The sequence below is a fragment of the Malaya genurostris genome, chromosome 1 (assembly GCF_030247185.1).
Source record: "Malaya genurostris strain Urasoe2022 chromosome 1, Malgen_1.1, whole genome shotgun sequence".
NCBI classification, from domain to species: domain Eukaryota; kingdom Metazoa; phylum Arthropoda; class Insecta; order Diptera; family Culicidae; genus Malaya; species Malaya genurostris.
Genome location: NC_080570.1, coordinates 65887675 through 65903919, shown reverse-complemented (window position 1 = coordinate 65903919; position 16245 = coordinate 65887675). Strand labels below are relative to the sequence as shown.

At 34.4% G+C, this 16245-nt stretch overlaps 1 protein-coding gene across 50 annotated transcripts in view; it reads right to left on the bottom strand.

Moving 5' to 3' along the window:
* Positions 1–16245, bottom strand: part of LOC131440337 (calcium-activated potassium channel slowpoke) — a 190524-nt gene that overhangs the window by 35222 nt on the left and 139057 nt on the right. For 26 of the 50 annotated variants that reach the window (XM_058611524.1, XM_058611525.1, XM_058611526.1 and 23 more), the window contains one exon: positions 12310–12384. The exons of 15 other annotated variants lie outside the window; for them this stretch is intronic. In XM_058611524.1, coding sequence (XP_058467507.1) covers positions 12310–12384 — 75 coding nt within the window. Of the gene's footprint in view, positions 1–4447; positions 4499–12309; positions 12385–16245 lie in introns of all 50 variants that reach the window. 9 more of the 50 variants (XM_058611550.1, XM_058611564.1, XM_058611536.1 and 6 more) reach the window with 1 other exon arrangement.

The window sequence follows — 16245 nt, the reverse complement described above, 5'->3', positions numbered from 1 at the left end:
AAAAAATCGCACTCGCTTTAAAGATATCTGCATAACTTTGAAAATTCGCATAAAAAATATTTAGGAAAGAGTTTTTTTATCTAAAAATTCTTGACACGTTGGAAACTGGTGTTATCTCAGAAAAAAAGTCACAGACAAAACAAGAAAACCACATAACTTTGAAAAGTCGCTTACAAAAACTCATATAATTGAGCTTGAGTTTAATTCGAAAAATCCGACATCCCTAGACCGCCGATTCTATGGACACTGAATTCAGTTAGTCTCATTTAAGTATGAAAACAAAAGTCAAATAAATGAGACAGTGAATGGCCCAGGGTTTGATTTTTATCAAATAATTTCATTTGGAAATTCAACCACTCTTCGGCGCAGTTACTGACCGATTGATTGTAGTTTTACTAGAAGTGATATTTTGAAGGAAAATTCGCCAATTCCTGGTTTGATTATCTAGAAACACTATGTAAAATTTCAGCTGATCCCGATTGATAACTGAATAGTTTCATGCAATTCTAATATATAAAGATTATGTAATCAATGTGAATCCCAAATTTTCAAGTTGATCGGCTGGCGTTTATTCTGTCACAATTCAGAAAGTACCATACTGTCAAAAGTTTTTTATTGTTTCGAGACAATCTGAGATACTATAGCACTTGTAGTTTATTTCTATGAGTTGTTGTATCTAAATTATGTGCTTTCAATTATTTTCAGATTATATAGTTCCTATAGCGTATTTTGAGGAGATCTTCCCCTTGAAGATGTTTTTTTTCTGTTCATTTAGAATCGAATGTTCACTGTAATGAATTGAGTGGTACAGGGTGGATGGTAAATGAACCTAGATTCGACTTACCCCTCTCATATGAAGTTTCGTATAGATTTGTTATTTTCCAGTTTATACATTATGACACTATATGATGTTTGGTACAAAAATTTGCTCTTGAACTCAGAAGCTTTTGAGTTAACACGTTCTCAACACCTCAGGGTCTCAAAGTTTCAGCTGAATGAACAACGTCGTGTATGTGTATGTGTTGACATATGAGTGTGTAGGATGATAAATGAATTATTTGATTCAATGAACTATTTTACACTGCTTCATTTACACTAGGAGTTTCGTGGAATCACCTACAACAAGCCAAAGGCGAAGGTTGGGCTCCTGAAACACATTTACAGCTTCGTTCATTTCGCAGTACGTTAAGGAAGCGTTTTTATTGCATTCAGAATCGCGCAAGCTGGTCGTTCACGTACAACAACAACGGACGACGAAGCTCAATACTGTTTTGTTGGAATATAATAGTGGGAGTCTCTCTTACGGAGTTTCGGCTCTATTTGGATTTTTTCTCGCCTTGTGAGTGTGAACTATAAATGCGCATTTATTTTTCTACTCTAGTTTGTCTGCGTTTCGTATGTGTATGACTTTTTTTGCTCTAGAAACTAACAAACTTACGTGTTACGTGTAGCATATCATCAGCTATTTGATATATTTATAACATGTTTTGTTTGTATGTATAAGTCATTTATTGCCCCAAGATACGATTTTTCGTCAAATTCGGTAAAATGGTTTTTAGTAGAAAGTAAAGAAAGTTGTTAGAAATCACAATTTATCTGTTACAGGTAAGTAGAGGGGTTTGGAGTCGATTGGTAGGTAACATTTATAAACAAAATGAGCGAGAACCGAGAAATGAACTATGAAATTTTTCGAACAAAAAACATGTGAAAATGGAATGGGAATGGTATTAGTCTCTGTAGATAGCACTAGCTAATTCTAAATAGTCCGGTTATGATGTTTGACTATTGTTTTTATTTCTTCATCTAACACAGGAAAAGCTTGCTACCACAGATAAAACGTCGTGTCACAGATTGTTACTGGCAGAACGGTGGATGAGTAGAACAAAAGGTATGAAGGTTCGAAAGCGATTGATGACCAATGGAAAACGAAAATTTAACTACCATTTTAACTGGTATTGAAAACAATGAAAATTGACAACAAACTTAGATTAAATATATATTCAAACACAGATCAATCAGTAATCGCTCAATCACTAACATTCATGAAGTCAACACCTAAACAACTATCTTAACCTGCTCCCAATAACTAAGGCAGTCGAAAAGTTAGTAAAACTGTTGGCATCGTGCATAAAATATTCAATACAAATGGAACGGTAGAATAAACCACTCATTGCGTCAAACGATGTACCACAGTGTTTTTTGAGTGAACACCATATCGGTTAGAACTATCTCGAAAATAAAATCCATTTGTGCAAACTATTCACGGAACGTTCAGCACATTGCACTTCGTTGCAAAACAAGTGCTTTGCAGTAGCACATAAACATAAACTGCTAATGCAATGATCAGTGGAAGACGAAACGCAAAAGAAACTGGTGCTTTTGCAAACAGATTCCATTTTTATATCTAACCATTTTTATATCTAACTTGTAGCTGTATATTGTTATACTTTTTATAACTAATGCTTTTATGCCGAAAAAACCTCAACCGCTTTAAATTATATTAACTTCCCACACGCAACCCCTCTATTGGTGATAATTAGGTACTATTCAGTTACTATTTTGGTGACTTGCATAAAGTTACTCCTAAAATGTGAGATCAGTCTACTAAAAGGCCTTTTTATCGGACATCCGGTTCCGGTATTACATGACGATGAATGGTAAACATTTAAAAGCGCCGTAAAAATGTATGATGCAAGTAACGTAAGAGCTCTTCAAAACTGTTCCACTTTGTCGGTTTCGGTAGTAGATGGCCAAAGACCGACTTGCGCTATACCAGATCCCTGAAATTATGGTCAAACTTTCCATAACAGAACTCACATCGATTTTTCGAAAATGTCTATAAAATTTTTAATTTTAATAAAATTCGATTCATATAAAAGTTCTCATATTGCCATAGATGGCTTTAGTATTATAATGTTAATGTTGAAAATGATAAATCTTCGTTCAATGGAAATGACAATGGAAAGAACGTAAACATTTTACGAAACTGCATTTAAAACTGAGGAACTTGTTAATTGATGGCCGAACAAACTTACTGTGACTACATCAGTTTCCAATTTCGGGTTCATGAAGCACCGGAAATTGTAGTCAAAAACTTCAAAACGGACTTGCTTCGATTTCTCGAAGATGGCTTTTCATAAGCTTAGATTCAAATAAAAGATTTAGGTGACTGTTAAATTGTATCCGGATCCGACTTTCGGTGCTAGTATCATTGGATACGAAAAACTTGAATTCCTCAAACCTGTTCCATAATATACACACTAAACTTCATTCGGTTTTTTCCATCTTTTGACGAGCTTAGAACATCCGGACTACCGAACATTCTCATGCTACTTATATATCTGCACAAATAAACATTTTCTGACAGCAGTACCGTTATTTGAACAGCTGAGATCGGTAATCCAATTTAAGTGTGTAGGTTTTAAACTTCTGGCTCGGACTTGAGAATAAATTCTAGTACTACAGTTTAGTACTCTTTTGCACAAATAGTACTGTGCGGACCGGAGCTTCCAAAGGCAGATAGTTTGTTTGATTTGCGATCTACGAATCGAATTAGTAGCAATTGCTGTTGAAATTCTACATACAATTTCAGAAAACACCGTCCATGCTGGGAGAAACGTACACGCAGTTTTTCCACTACTTCTAGGAGAGAAAAAACGATCGTAATGTTTTACAAAATTCTCAAAATGAACAGATCACTCTTTCGTAAATTTTTCATATTTTTTTGGATGATTACGGAAAGATGGTTGAATACTAATGAAGTATTTCAATAGTCCATACATGAATATATATTTCTTCGCTGTCTTCGCGAATTCAAAATGATTTCAGGTTTGTTGGACTTGGAATTGTGGTCATTCTCCTAATCCACATGGGATTTCGAAGGGAACATTGTTTTAACAAAATTGATCCCAATCGAACTATACTGTTGTATCGAACATATTTTAATTATTGATCAAATGCCAGCTCAAGAACTTTCAACCAAATTTCGAAATCTCTGGAAATACCAGAGTATTTTGATTGGATGGATCCTACGTAGTTTCTCCTGGATATTCTAGTCCTACGTTATGTTTTTCAGGCTGTAAACATTACATTTACTAACACTATAACCTGTTCTAATGTTCCACTACAAATACTCACGTAACGCAACAGACACACGGGACAACGTCGAGAAACGGAACGGTGAAATTATGTTTACTACCGTTTATTCTGGAACAAGTAGATACGTAATAAAAACAACGACAACAACACAGTTACACGCATCATCAGACTGCACTCTCGGACACTATTCTAGGATTCATTCGTAAACTTTCTGAAAGATTACATGTTGCGAGTAAACTAAACAGATCAAAAGAAAAACACAATAAATCACGACGTGAAACGATTGATCTAGGGTGTGGGGAAGTACTAGTTTGATGTAGTAAACGGTGGTTAATCGGAATATACGTACTTGCACGCCCAACCATTTGTATCGCACGCACCCCCTTACGAAACGTCGCCACTGTGTTTTTGCGTTGCAATACATTTCATGTTTTGTATTTTTTGTATATAGTTAGTTTAAATGATGAACAGATAAAAGACGCGCAGTTTATTGTTAGGTGTATGGTTAAGGGACCGATTTTTTTACCATTACCGAGCGTACGTACGAAAGAAACAAAGAAAAAGAAAGAAAAATTAAGTGCGATTGATGAAACATTTATGATGACAATAGGTCGCGATACAAGGCTGGGAATGGTCTGCCGAAGATGAATGTCATCTCAGCCTAGAAAATGACGAGTCTTTCGGGCAAAATTTGACTTACTTAACATACACACAACCTTATCGGAACACTAGCGATAATACTAGCTGCTGCTTTGTTGCATTTGTTCTTTCTAGCTATTTCCTGTGTTCGGAATTCTGTTTCACCTTTACATTGGTAGGGGAACGGAAATATTGAATAGATGGCGCTGGCATGTTTTTGATCGGTGTATGATTAGTGTGTGTTTTTGTTTTGTATTGTTTTTGTTCTATACTCAAAACGATTCTGGCGTTTTCTTACATGGTTGGTCTGACCTAGCAGTAGAATTCTGCGCGTACATCAAATAAAAGCAAAGTATTTGTAAGTATCTCAGTAAGAGAGGGGTTTTATGGGCGAAACGAAAACAGAAAGCGTTTAGCGGTAAGATTAAAATAAGTTCAAAATCGTTTCTCAATAATAGTTAATTTTGCGATAGGATTACTTACTGAAAAAAAAATTTTAACGGATTGATCTAGTTTTGGAAAACTGAAAAACTACAAATCATAAACATAGATTTATTCTTGTTTTTTGGTTATATATTCTGTACCTGGTTATTGCCACTACCACTTCTTTTGTTTACAATTTACCGTAAAATCCCGACAACTCCTGTTTTTTAATGAATGACATTCGTTTCTAGGTCAGAATCAACACAATTCGTATGATGTGATTCATCTAGGTCGGGATTTGGCGGCAATTTGTATATTGCTCGATTATCGCTTCCAACGGATTAAAATATATTTTGCATCTTCTTTTTAGCTTTTGAATTAGCACTACCGCCTATCGGTAGATATCGGATCCGTTAGTCGAGCATTGGCGTTTTTCCAAATCGGGTATGATATTGAATTACACAAACAGTAGGCTTTGCCAAAACCACTTTAAAATAGGTGCTGCTCTAGGTAAAATCATTCCGAATACCAAACATTTAGTAATTAAAATTTATTCATTTTTTTTCATAAACACATCTTTAGGACTATCCTCTACACGGAACATGATAACTATCTGATTTGAGTACTTCGAGGTTCCGTTCAACAACCTCAAAGTAGTCTCAATGTGACCAATGTAAAACAAGGTGAATTTATTCAGCCATTGAGTTTTATTGACTCATTCGTAGTTTGAATGCGTTTTTTTATTAATTTTAGTTTATTGAACGGAGCTCTCATTGTTTGTTGGTATTGCTCCTTAGGATTTTACAACAAAATGAATAGCGAATGGAAGAAAAAATTAACAACAACTAACAATAAGGTGAAAAGTAATCAATTAACAGGTACTTTTCATTTTCTGTCCGTATAATCCTACTAAGGCCGTGGACCATCTCGCGAATTATTTAAACTTTTAGTTAAAATTTGGCAATTTTTATTGGAATATTTTCTTTGACTAAAAATATAAAAAATACACACAAGAAAATTTTACTAAATATCTGGAATAAGAATTATTCTTGCAAGATTTTTTTGTGTGTCGTAAAGTAACTAAAGACTGTCCCAGAAAGTATGGACGCAACCAAAAACCGCTGCCATTTCGCAATGGTTCAGAATTTGTCAATTTTTATGGCTGCGTCATGTTGTTTACACTCTTCTCTAACCACTTGTGCAGTTATTTATTCGTTTTCATTAATTTGTTTCGAAATGCGTGGACTTTTAGCAGAACAACGTCGAAAAATTGTGTACAAATTGTGCACAGAACGCGGACTGTCACTAAGAAAGATAGCAAAAATGGAAGAAGTAAGTGAAAAAGCCGTGCGAAATGCAATCAGGAAGTTCGGTGAGAATAACCTCTGAGGATAATCCGAAAATGGGTTGAAAAAAAGGTCCTGCTAACCCTCAGTTGGATAAACGTATACTGAAGGCGTTCGAGCAAAAGAAGGAGGTTTCAGTTCGGGATGTGGCCAAAAAAGTGGGCACTTCGAAGTCAAATGTTCTTCGTGCTAAAGAACGTTTGAATCTTAGAACCTATAAGAAGAAGCAACAACCAAAACGTAGTCCGAAACAAGAAGCATCGATCAGGCTGAGGGTTCGAAAGCTGTACAATACGATTCTTGCTCGAAATTTGAACTGCATAATCATGGACGACAAGAACTACGTGAAACTCGAATACAAATTCTTGCCGGGACCACAATATTATACGGTGCGAGAAGGGTAAGTGTTAAATCAGTCCGAGACATCGATTGAAGTCGAAAAATTCGATAAGAAAGCTATGGTCTGGCAAGCAATTTGTAGCTGCGGTAAGATTTCGAAACCCTTTATCGCCACTGCTTCAATGAACAGCGAAATATACATCAAGGAATGTTTACAAAAACGACTTCTACCCATGATTCGATCCTGCTGTCTTCTGGCCAGATCTTGCTTCTTGCCACTACTCGAAATCAACGGTAGAATGGTATACTACCAAAAATGTCACTTTCGTCCCAAAAGACATGAATCCACAAAATTGCCCACAACTTCGACCAATTGAAGAATTTTGGGCATTACCGAAGGCACATATTAGGAAACATGTCTCGGCAGCTGAAACCATTCAACAGTTCGAAAAAGATTGGAAAAAAGTGTCAAAACTTGTCGCCAAGAAGTCTTTACGGAATTTGATGAGGAACGTTCGCAAGAAGGTGCGCCAGCTAGTCTACAATGGCTAAGTAATGTTGAGAATAATATTCTGTTGTTGTAATCTAATATTATAAGTATATCGAATAAGATTTGAATATCTAACACTTGTGAATTATTTACAGCGAAATCAAAGTGCGTCCATACTTTCTGGGACAGTCTTTATCAAACTGTCAAAAACAACCATGCTTCCGAGCAGAGTTATTTTTGACAACGACAAAATAACTTCAAATTTTAACTAAAAGTTAAAATAATGCGCGAGACACAGTCTAAGTAACGGAAAAATAATTTCAATATGTCAGTAATTTTACGATTAAGATGAGTGATGAGTGAAAAAATAAACATTTAAATTTACGAGCAGTTTCACAGAAGATCGAAAAACCGATTTTAAAAACAAAATTAGTTGTTAAAAACAAAATTAGTGTGTCCAGGATATTCGCCAACTAAACATATTCTCCTTAAATAAGAGTTTTTTTCAGCAAAGTAAATTCTCAATTTTAACTAATTTTATAGTTATTTTGGAAATTTTGTTGTTAAAATCAACTAATTCAAAAACAGTAATACGAATTAGGCGCAGAGCTAATTTCGGTCGTTCCGTGTAAGTTCTATGTGATTCCGGACAACGGTAAAATAATGTTTTTCTAATTAAATGATTGCATTCCGCGCGAATGTAGGAATGTATATCATTTGCTTACTACAAAGCCAAATGAATACTACTTTTCCTGTAACGTCATTGGAACAAGCGAACAATTCCAGAAGTTGTTAGATTTTATCAGACTTCACTCTGATTTGGATAGAACTTTGCACACATTGACATTTGTCGTGCATGGATGGAGAAAAAACATACTCAAGATTGATTTTTGAAAAGGTCAAAATTGTTGTAACTCGGAAACAATTGTACAAAAATGGTGTCCAAAAATGAGTTGTAGGGAATCGATTGGGATAACTTATCGAAACAAAATATTAAAAAAAATCTTTTCTAATTTCATATCTCAATTTTAAATCATTAAATCAAACCTTTTAACTTAAAATAACCCTTTTCGAAATACGTAGACATGAAAATGAAAGGATTTTATTTAACTGCACTGATTTAGCAAGTCAAACCTGATTCTGCATAAGCGAGAACAGTTATTCTAAATGAAATATACATATATTAAAATGGTACAATTAAACAAAAATCAAAAAAATGTTGAACGATATTAGAGAAGCGGTTTTTTACATATTATTTATTTCGGTAAATTCCAAAAATTTGTTCATTCAACTTTTTTTCTCCCCAAAACCCCAACCGATTTCCTACAAGAATTATTCCTAAACATCATATTTGTATAATCAAATGATTTTTTTCAGTCCGCCTTGAGTCGAATTTGTGTCGTGCAAAACACATGATTTGCCACGCCGCAGACGGGTGCAAAATTTCATTCAAATCGGAGCAAGTCGATTCTGATATTGGCATTTCTGTTTTCAATTTGTGGAAATGCTCATTGATTTGATCCACTCACGATATATGCTAATAGAAAACGAATCGAATATAGGTCTAGTGTATCCATAGTTGTCTCATTCGTAGACTCATCACATTATTTTGCCAATTACGCAACTTTCAATCAACGAATTGTGATCAAATCAAATACATTGTCTTTGCTTCAGCTCTGAGAAGCAAAACTACAGAAAAATTAGTTCGAAAATTGTTCAATACTGCTGTTATAGTCAATCTTTCGAACAGAGACAGCAGATCTCACTCTAATTAATGGTTTTTCGTATATGAGATGACTACTGGACCCGTTGCCCTACTTATAATTTTCTTCCCGGGAAACATCCATGTCAACAGTTCGAAATTCTCCTTGCTATACCATACAAAAAATACATTACAAAAAAAAAATGATTGCACTCGAGAAAACAGAACAACAAGCATTCAGCTGTGTGTTACATTTTATCATGTGTGGGGAAAATTGCAGTAGTATTGTCTGAAACTATGCAAAAAAAACATTCGGAATGGAGAATGAGCACAATACGGTGACTAGAAACCGTATATTTAGCCCGGCATCGAATAGATGGCGGCAGAGGAGCTCTATGTCACCAAATCAGAGTTGGCCGACCTTAAGTCGCATAATAAACTGTCCAAATTCGCTGAGAAGTTTTTTCGTCTGGTTAAATATTGGACAAATTTACAAGAATCGACGCAGAAGAAGAGATACAAACGGTATTATATGTGGACGACAATAAATGATAATTTATTCATTGTAGTAAATTTTTGCGAATGTTCGAGTGTGTGTGATGTATTTTTTTACTCGATTAATCAAAATAATCGATAAAAAGCTAAAGTAATCGAGTATTTGTAATCGATTAACGACAGTGCCACTAATCGAGCTAATCGATTAATAGCAATCAATTAATCGAGATTTATATCAGTTAGGCTGTGAACCATTTCGCGGTTAATTTTAACTTTTGGTTGAAATCTGACACTTGAGTGGTTATTTTGATATTGTCAAAAATAACTCTGTTCGAGAGCATGGTTATTTTTGATCAAGCAAAAGTTAAAATTAACCACGAAATGGTTCACAGTCTTAGTAGATAACGTTTAGCCTTAGGCTCCAGACATAGTGGGCGCGAGAAGCGAAGCCGAGCTGGTGACTAACATTGGCAAATCAAAAGCGAGAATAATACTAGTAGTTAATCAAAAGGACTCTTTTAGAGTACAAGTGAGAAATCGGCTCAACTTTCACTCTGACAGGGTCCTTCTGTTTTGCTGTAAGTACGTTTCCTGCTTTGGTCAGCACCAAGCTCGGCTCAGCTTCTCGCGCTCACTCTGTCTGCAGTCTATGATGACGTTGCTATGATGACAGTTGCAGTTTCATCTGTCATAATTCAAGGAAATACGAATTTAAATTTAAATAATGATTTTTGATCCATTCTGCCTACGGTTACAATGTTCATACATTTTTCCATTCGTTTGATCATAGATATTATTGAATTTTCTAGACATTTCAACCACATTTTCTCATATTTTTTTACTGTATGATACACTAATGGTAAAGATTTGATATTCAACACAAATCTTATTTCGGCAGCTCTGATTTTGTTTAGAATAATTTGATCGATACTTAACAGTAATCGATTACACTAATTGACTTCTCTTTTATTAATCGAATACCTAATAATCGATTAATACGAAAAATCAGACACCACTGAGTGTGTTTTCAAATCCAGAGTGAAACAAATCTCGAAGACTGTGGGCCTATTGCTGTTGAATTGCAATGAAATTAGGTTTCCAAAGGTTGTGCTCTAAAAACTGGAGAAATGTCAAAAATGTGTTCAATTTTCCTGTCTTTTAACAACATTCATTGCTGCGACTCAGTTGAATATTTCACATATGCTGAATGGTATTCTGAATATTTCACTAGTATATCACTATGCCATTAATAGTAACAATAGGTTTTTCTCTAGAGATTATGGTCTACAAAAAATGTGATTGGATTTCTTTTATTAGAAGATTTCAGGTACTCACAAAGAAAAAGTTACTTTCATGGAGGTCTCACGATTGTTAGTTGTTCATCAGGTATTCGTGATTAGTATTGATAAAACGAAAAAAGTTTAGTCATTTTTTCGGCATCAAGATAAAAAAAAACAAAACATAAAAGAGCGGTGTATGTACCGGCCTTGAAAGTCTAACTTGTTTAGCAAAGTTAATATTCATTCACATGTTCATATCAACTACCATGCATTCATATGAAAATTAGTAGACGATTGAAACTTTCAAAACATCTAATGCGAAAAGACGACTCAGCATTTTACGATGAGCAGTAGAAAAGATCCTATTTGAAAATGACAGCTTTTGTGTGCCCTATATTTCCATTTTTACGGAATATTTATGTATTTTTTAAATTTAAAATTATTCTAATTTATTCAGTATAACTCGAAATGTTGTTTCAGTGAGTGTTCTGTGTAAAAAAAATTGAGGGAAGAAATTCCGATAGTACCGTAATAAACGAAAGAGAAAGTAAACAACGGGAACCTGTCATTTGCAGATAGGGGCTTTTCTAGTGTTTGTATTCATTTTATATGAATTCGCAACACGCATCCGAAAGCGTTTAGACAGCATATCAAACGTCGACGTTTTCGAATTAGACGTCAGATTTGGTGCAACTTCTACTCTCCATATCCCGAATCAAGAAGATGAAAAAGATGTAAGCTGGGTGTCAAATTGGACAACCGATTGGATGCAAAGGTGGGTTCATTTGTTAATAAAAGTCAACAGTTGTCACATGTGCATCCCCAGATAGTGAAGTGAAAAATTAAAAAAGCTATTAGGGATAAAATTTTTAGATGTTGCTCATTTTTTGCCAACTAGAAAAGGGCAGCTATTTTAAAGTGGAATTTTGTGGCTAGCATAGGATTTGTTTGATGTGGAAGATGTGAGTTGTATAACAGGATGTTACCAACGAAAGTTGAACGACTTGTTAGAGTGAAACAGTTAACTATGGAATTAGTAAGTGATAGTAGCAATATATAAAACGTGTCGATATTTAGTATCCTTTAGGAGAAGTTTATGATTTTTTTTCTAAAAAAACTATATGAACATGTAAAATGACAATTCTGTTTTGTTGTCACTGGGAACATTTGACTAGCGTTTGGTGGAAAATTGGACCAACGATGAAAGGTAGAAGAACAGACAGATTTTACTAACAAATTATTCGAAACAAAATTCGCGTTTCGACACAACGAGGTGGAGAACTGAGCAATAACGAAACTAAACTTGTACCAACTAAGGAAAGGAAGGAGAATGAAAAAGTTTGAAAATATTATTCGAAGATACAGTTTGCGGAAAGGTATTGATTAGCGTTTGTTTTGGTTTTCTTATTATTAATAATAATATAACGGTGGTTACTTCATAGTGAAACAATAGTTTTTTTTTCGGTTGATACAATTCGAGTAAAATGAAAATCGTACCGTCGATGTAAGTGTGACAGGCGGAGTTAAGGCCCTGTTTTACCATTCCTGTCTGCATCATTATCATGCCAACATCTGAAACGTCGTGAATATGGTGAGAAAGAAGAGAAAATAAAATGAAAATGTAAAATAAAATAACAGTTTAACAGAAGATCAGCACCACCGCAAATGGTTTTCGTTAATACTGTACACCAGTGTGAGCAGTGTATGTGTTCATGTCGTGCTAGGAACTTCTTGGAACTGTTTTTTTTTGCAGCTGTAATGTGTTTGTTTACACAGCTGAGTATGGGTGCAGTACAATCAAACATTGGTTTCCTTCTTTCTTCTTGAGTTGCTGTGAGTATAGTCGAATAATGTTTAACCGACATCGTAACAATGTTTTTACAATTACGGATATACTTGGATTTGATAATCTTTTAATAGATGAGATCTATCACATTTTTGTTCAGTAATAGAGAAGAAATATTTCTGAAATTAAATATGTACGGTGAATGATGATGAGTGGAATTACTTAATCGTTAAGTTGATTGGGGTTTTAAAATTTAAAAAAATTAACACCTTTTTATACAAATCTGCTGTCTTTGACACTATTGCTAGACAGATTAGCTACTGGTCAAGCAAATTAGCCCTTTCATAAACGCAATCCTGTTGAATTATTGTAGTTTTGCTTGGTCTGTTGCTATGTTTTGATTTGTCTTCTCCAAACCACTTTGGACTTGACAACTCTGCTTCATATATCATATTAAAGCAACTCACAGACATCTATTTCTTAGCTATTTTTCGTCTATTTACGAAACAACATGTCGAATCTTACACATCCTGATTGTGCTTCTGTTCGTCAAATCACGCACCGCTTAGATAGAGCAATTAAGTTGAAAGCTCAATGAATGGAATGATGATGCCGAAATGCGTACGAACGTTTGAAATTGAGCCGAATTCAACGGTGTAATAGATGCTAACATAGTATTACTTTGCAACTTTCTGTACAGTGAATGGAAAATAGGAGAAACTAAAGATACATGGAACTAAAATATCGTGCTGGTGACATGCAGTTTTCCGAAGAAACAAAAAGAATAAGTTACGATCGGTCGAAGGGATAGTATGAGAATTGTTAAAGGTGAAAGCAAATCACACACACACACACATTTTCAAACACTGTCAGTCAAAAAATCTATGGTAGATTTGACGAACGAAACTGAACTGTTAAATATGATACGAAAAACAATACGTGATTTTATAAACAGATGGCGAGAACGAAATAGCAAATGGAATATGTTAGCATCGAATATTATAACAGCGAAAACTATCAATTGATTTAATCTGCGAAACTTTAAGTGAAAAACAAACTACCTAGAATAGACAAGCGACGTGGAAGGAAACTATAAAAATAACCTAGCTTCTCGATTTGATAGAGTCTATGATACTGATCTTAAGTCGAATTGCCATATGTTCGAGTCCCGATGTGAATACTACAATCCTACACACCAAAGTTCGAACCTGCACGTTGAGTTGCGATTAGCTAGGAACAATATGCCAAAATTTGAGTATGGATTTGAGTACAATTTACTCAGGCCATAAGCTCTCGCATTTATTCATACATAAAAGTAAACGTTACGTTTTCAAACATTTGAGAAAAAAAAACTTCTTGCAGTTCAGTACGTTTTCATTATCGGAATATTCTAATCCAATTTAGGAATGCAAGAATACGTCGTTTTTCATTGCCAAAAAAATTGTTTTTAAAACCAGGAATCATCAATCATAGTTGTTTTCAATAGAAAGGCTATAGCAGGATAAGCATGTGAAATCTGCCCCCAAAGGGAATTCATATTGTTGTACCACATTCGAAAGGTAATAGACTGGAAACAATTTTCTCAAAGTTTCAACCCTTTAATTGCCATATTGAAGGAGCTAGGGTGGTTCTACTTATTTTTATTTTATTTGATTTTTGAATAAACCGCTCCTCCAAAAAATTTGAAAAAAATCAGGTATATTTAAGGCATTATGGGGAAGGTTTACAATTAATTTCAAAATTTTTGAATATGTATTTCCTTTATTAAAAAATATCTGAAAGTTTTGAAATATATTTTTTCCCTCTTCCAATTTTTGCACCACCCTGGATTTTTTAGTGATAAATAAATAATTTTTGGACATGTTAAAGTGGTGTGTTTTCATATTTTTAAAAAATGTGGACGACCACAATATTTTATTTTTTCTAAAAATAAATAACAGTCGACCTTGCGTCCCCATCAAGTTCTGTTAGAAGGAAACGCATGGTGCTTTGTTCTAGTAGTTCATGCAAATCAAGGGCAGGGCTTAGAAATAAAAGTAACGAAAAGGAGGAAATGATTTTCAACCTTTGCATAATACATACACTATCATACTTCGGGTACAACCTAGAAAGCTACAAAGCAAGAACTTACTGGTATATGGTTCATATATGAATGGTAGTAATTTATGAACGTCGTGAGTATCACACATATGAAATTCGGTTACGGCAGTCAAGAACTAGAGCGGGTGTCATTTTTTTACGTGTTGCTGATGCATGTAATGTAAGAATAATGAAAGAAAGAAAGGAAATTTGGTTACAGTTTCAGAAGTGACTGTATATAATTCGATCATTCGCTAGTGTTTCATGAAATGGTCAAATCGTTTTGCACTGTGGGGTCTCGAGGTAGCGAATTGAATTTTTATTTTTTATACAAAAACAAACAGAAGTGGCCATTGGTGAAGGTTGGATAAAAAATGTTATGAAAATACATTGCTATTTGAAGGCACACATTTTCTCTCTGATTATTTTCGTTTATTCTATAGACTTATCATCGTCACTTCTTTTATAGATAGCTGTTCTGATTTAAGCATTTTTGACAATATCTCCGCCGGTCTCACTATTCTGGATAAAAACCGAGCATAAGATAAGTAGTAAATAATGGCGGCCACGTGTGAATAGCAACCAACAGTTCTATTTCCAATATTGACAGGTAGATCGACCTCGTCATCATCTTCTTCTAATGTCAGTTATGCTGGTATATTAGGTAGAAATCTATCACCTATTTCTTCTAATGTAAATAATCAAAACACAGGACCGCCTTGCAGTTCTTCTTCTAACGAAAACAATTTATTAATAGGTAGACCGGCCAAATCATCTTCTTCTAATGGCAGTCTACCTACAAATATTCCTTCAATGCCATTCGCTTCTTTAAATGAAGTCGATTTAGGCGATATAACTGAAAATAAAATGATCTACCTACAAGATCAACTTTTTCAAATGATCATCCAAATGAATTCAACTTCATCACTTTTTGAAGCATTTCAAATCGGATGGAAATTTGCAAATAATATTATAATGAATTTAAAATTTAACAGTGATGTTAAATAATTATTTGAATATTTTAAATTGGAATGCTCGATCTTTGAAATCGAGTGAAGATGAATTTTATAATTTTCTCAAAGTTCACAAAATTCATATTGCCATTGTGACAGAAACTTTTCTTAAACCAAATGTAAAATTGAAAAGTAATCCACATTATGTGGTTCATCGATTTGACAGGTTTACTGGAATGGGTGGTGGAGTTGCCATTTTTGTCCAACGGCAAATTAAACATCGAATTTTACCTTCTTTCAATACTAAAGTTATTGAAAGCTTGGGAATCGAAGTTGAAACCATTCATGGAATTTATTTCATCGCTGGAGCATATTTGCCATTCCAATGCACCGGCGAACAATTAAATTTCTTTAAAGGCGATTTGCAAAAACTTACAAGATATCGATCGAAATTTTTCGTAATAGGGGACTTAAATGCTAAGCATGTCCAGTGGAATTGTAGGCAAAATAACAGTAATGGTAAAATACTTCATAATCAACTCTCAGCTGGTTACTTCACAGTTCTTCATCCCAGTAATCCTACTTGTTTCTCTTCCGTGAAAAACCCGTCTACAA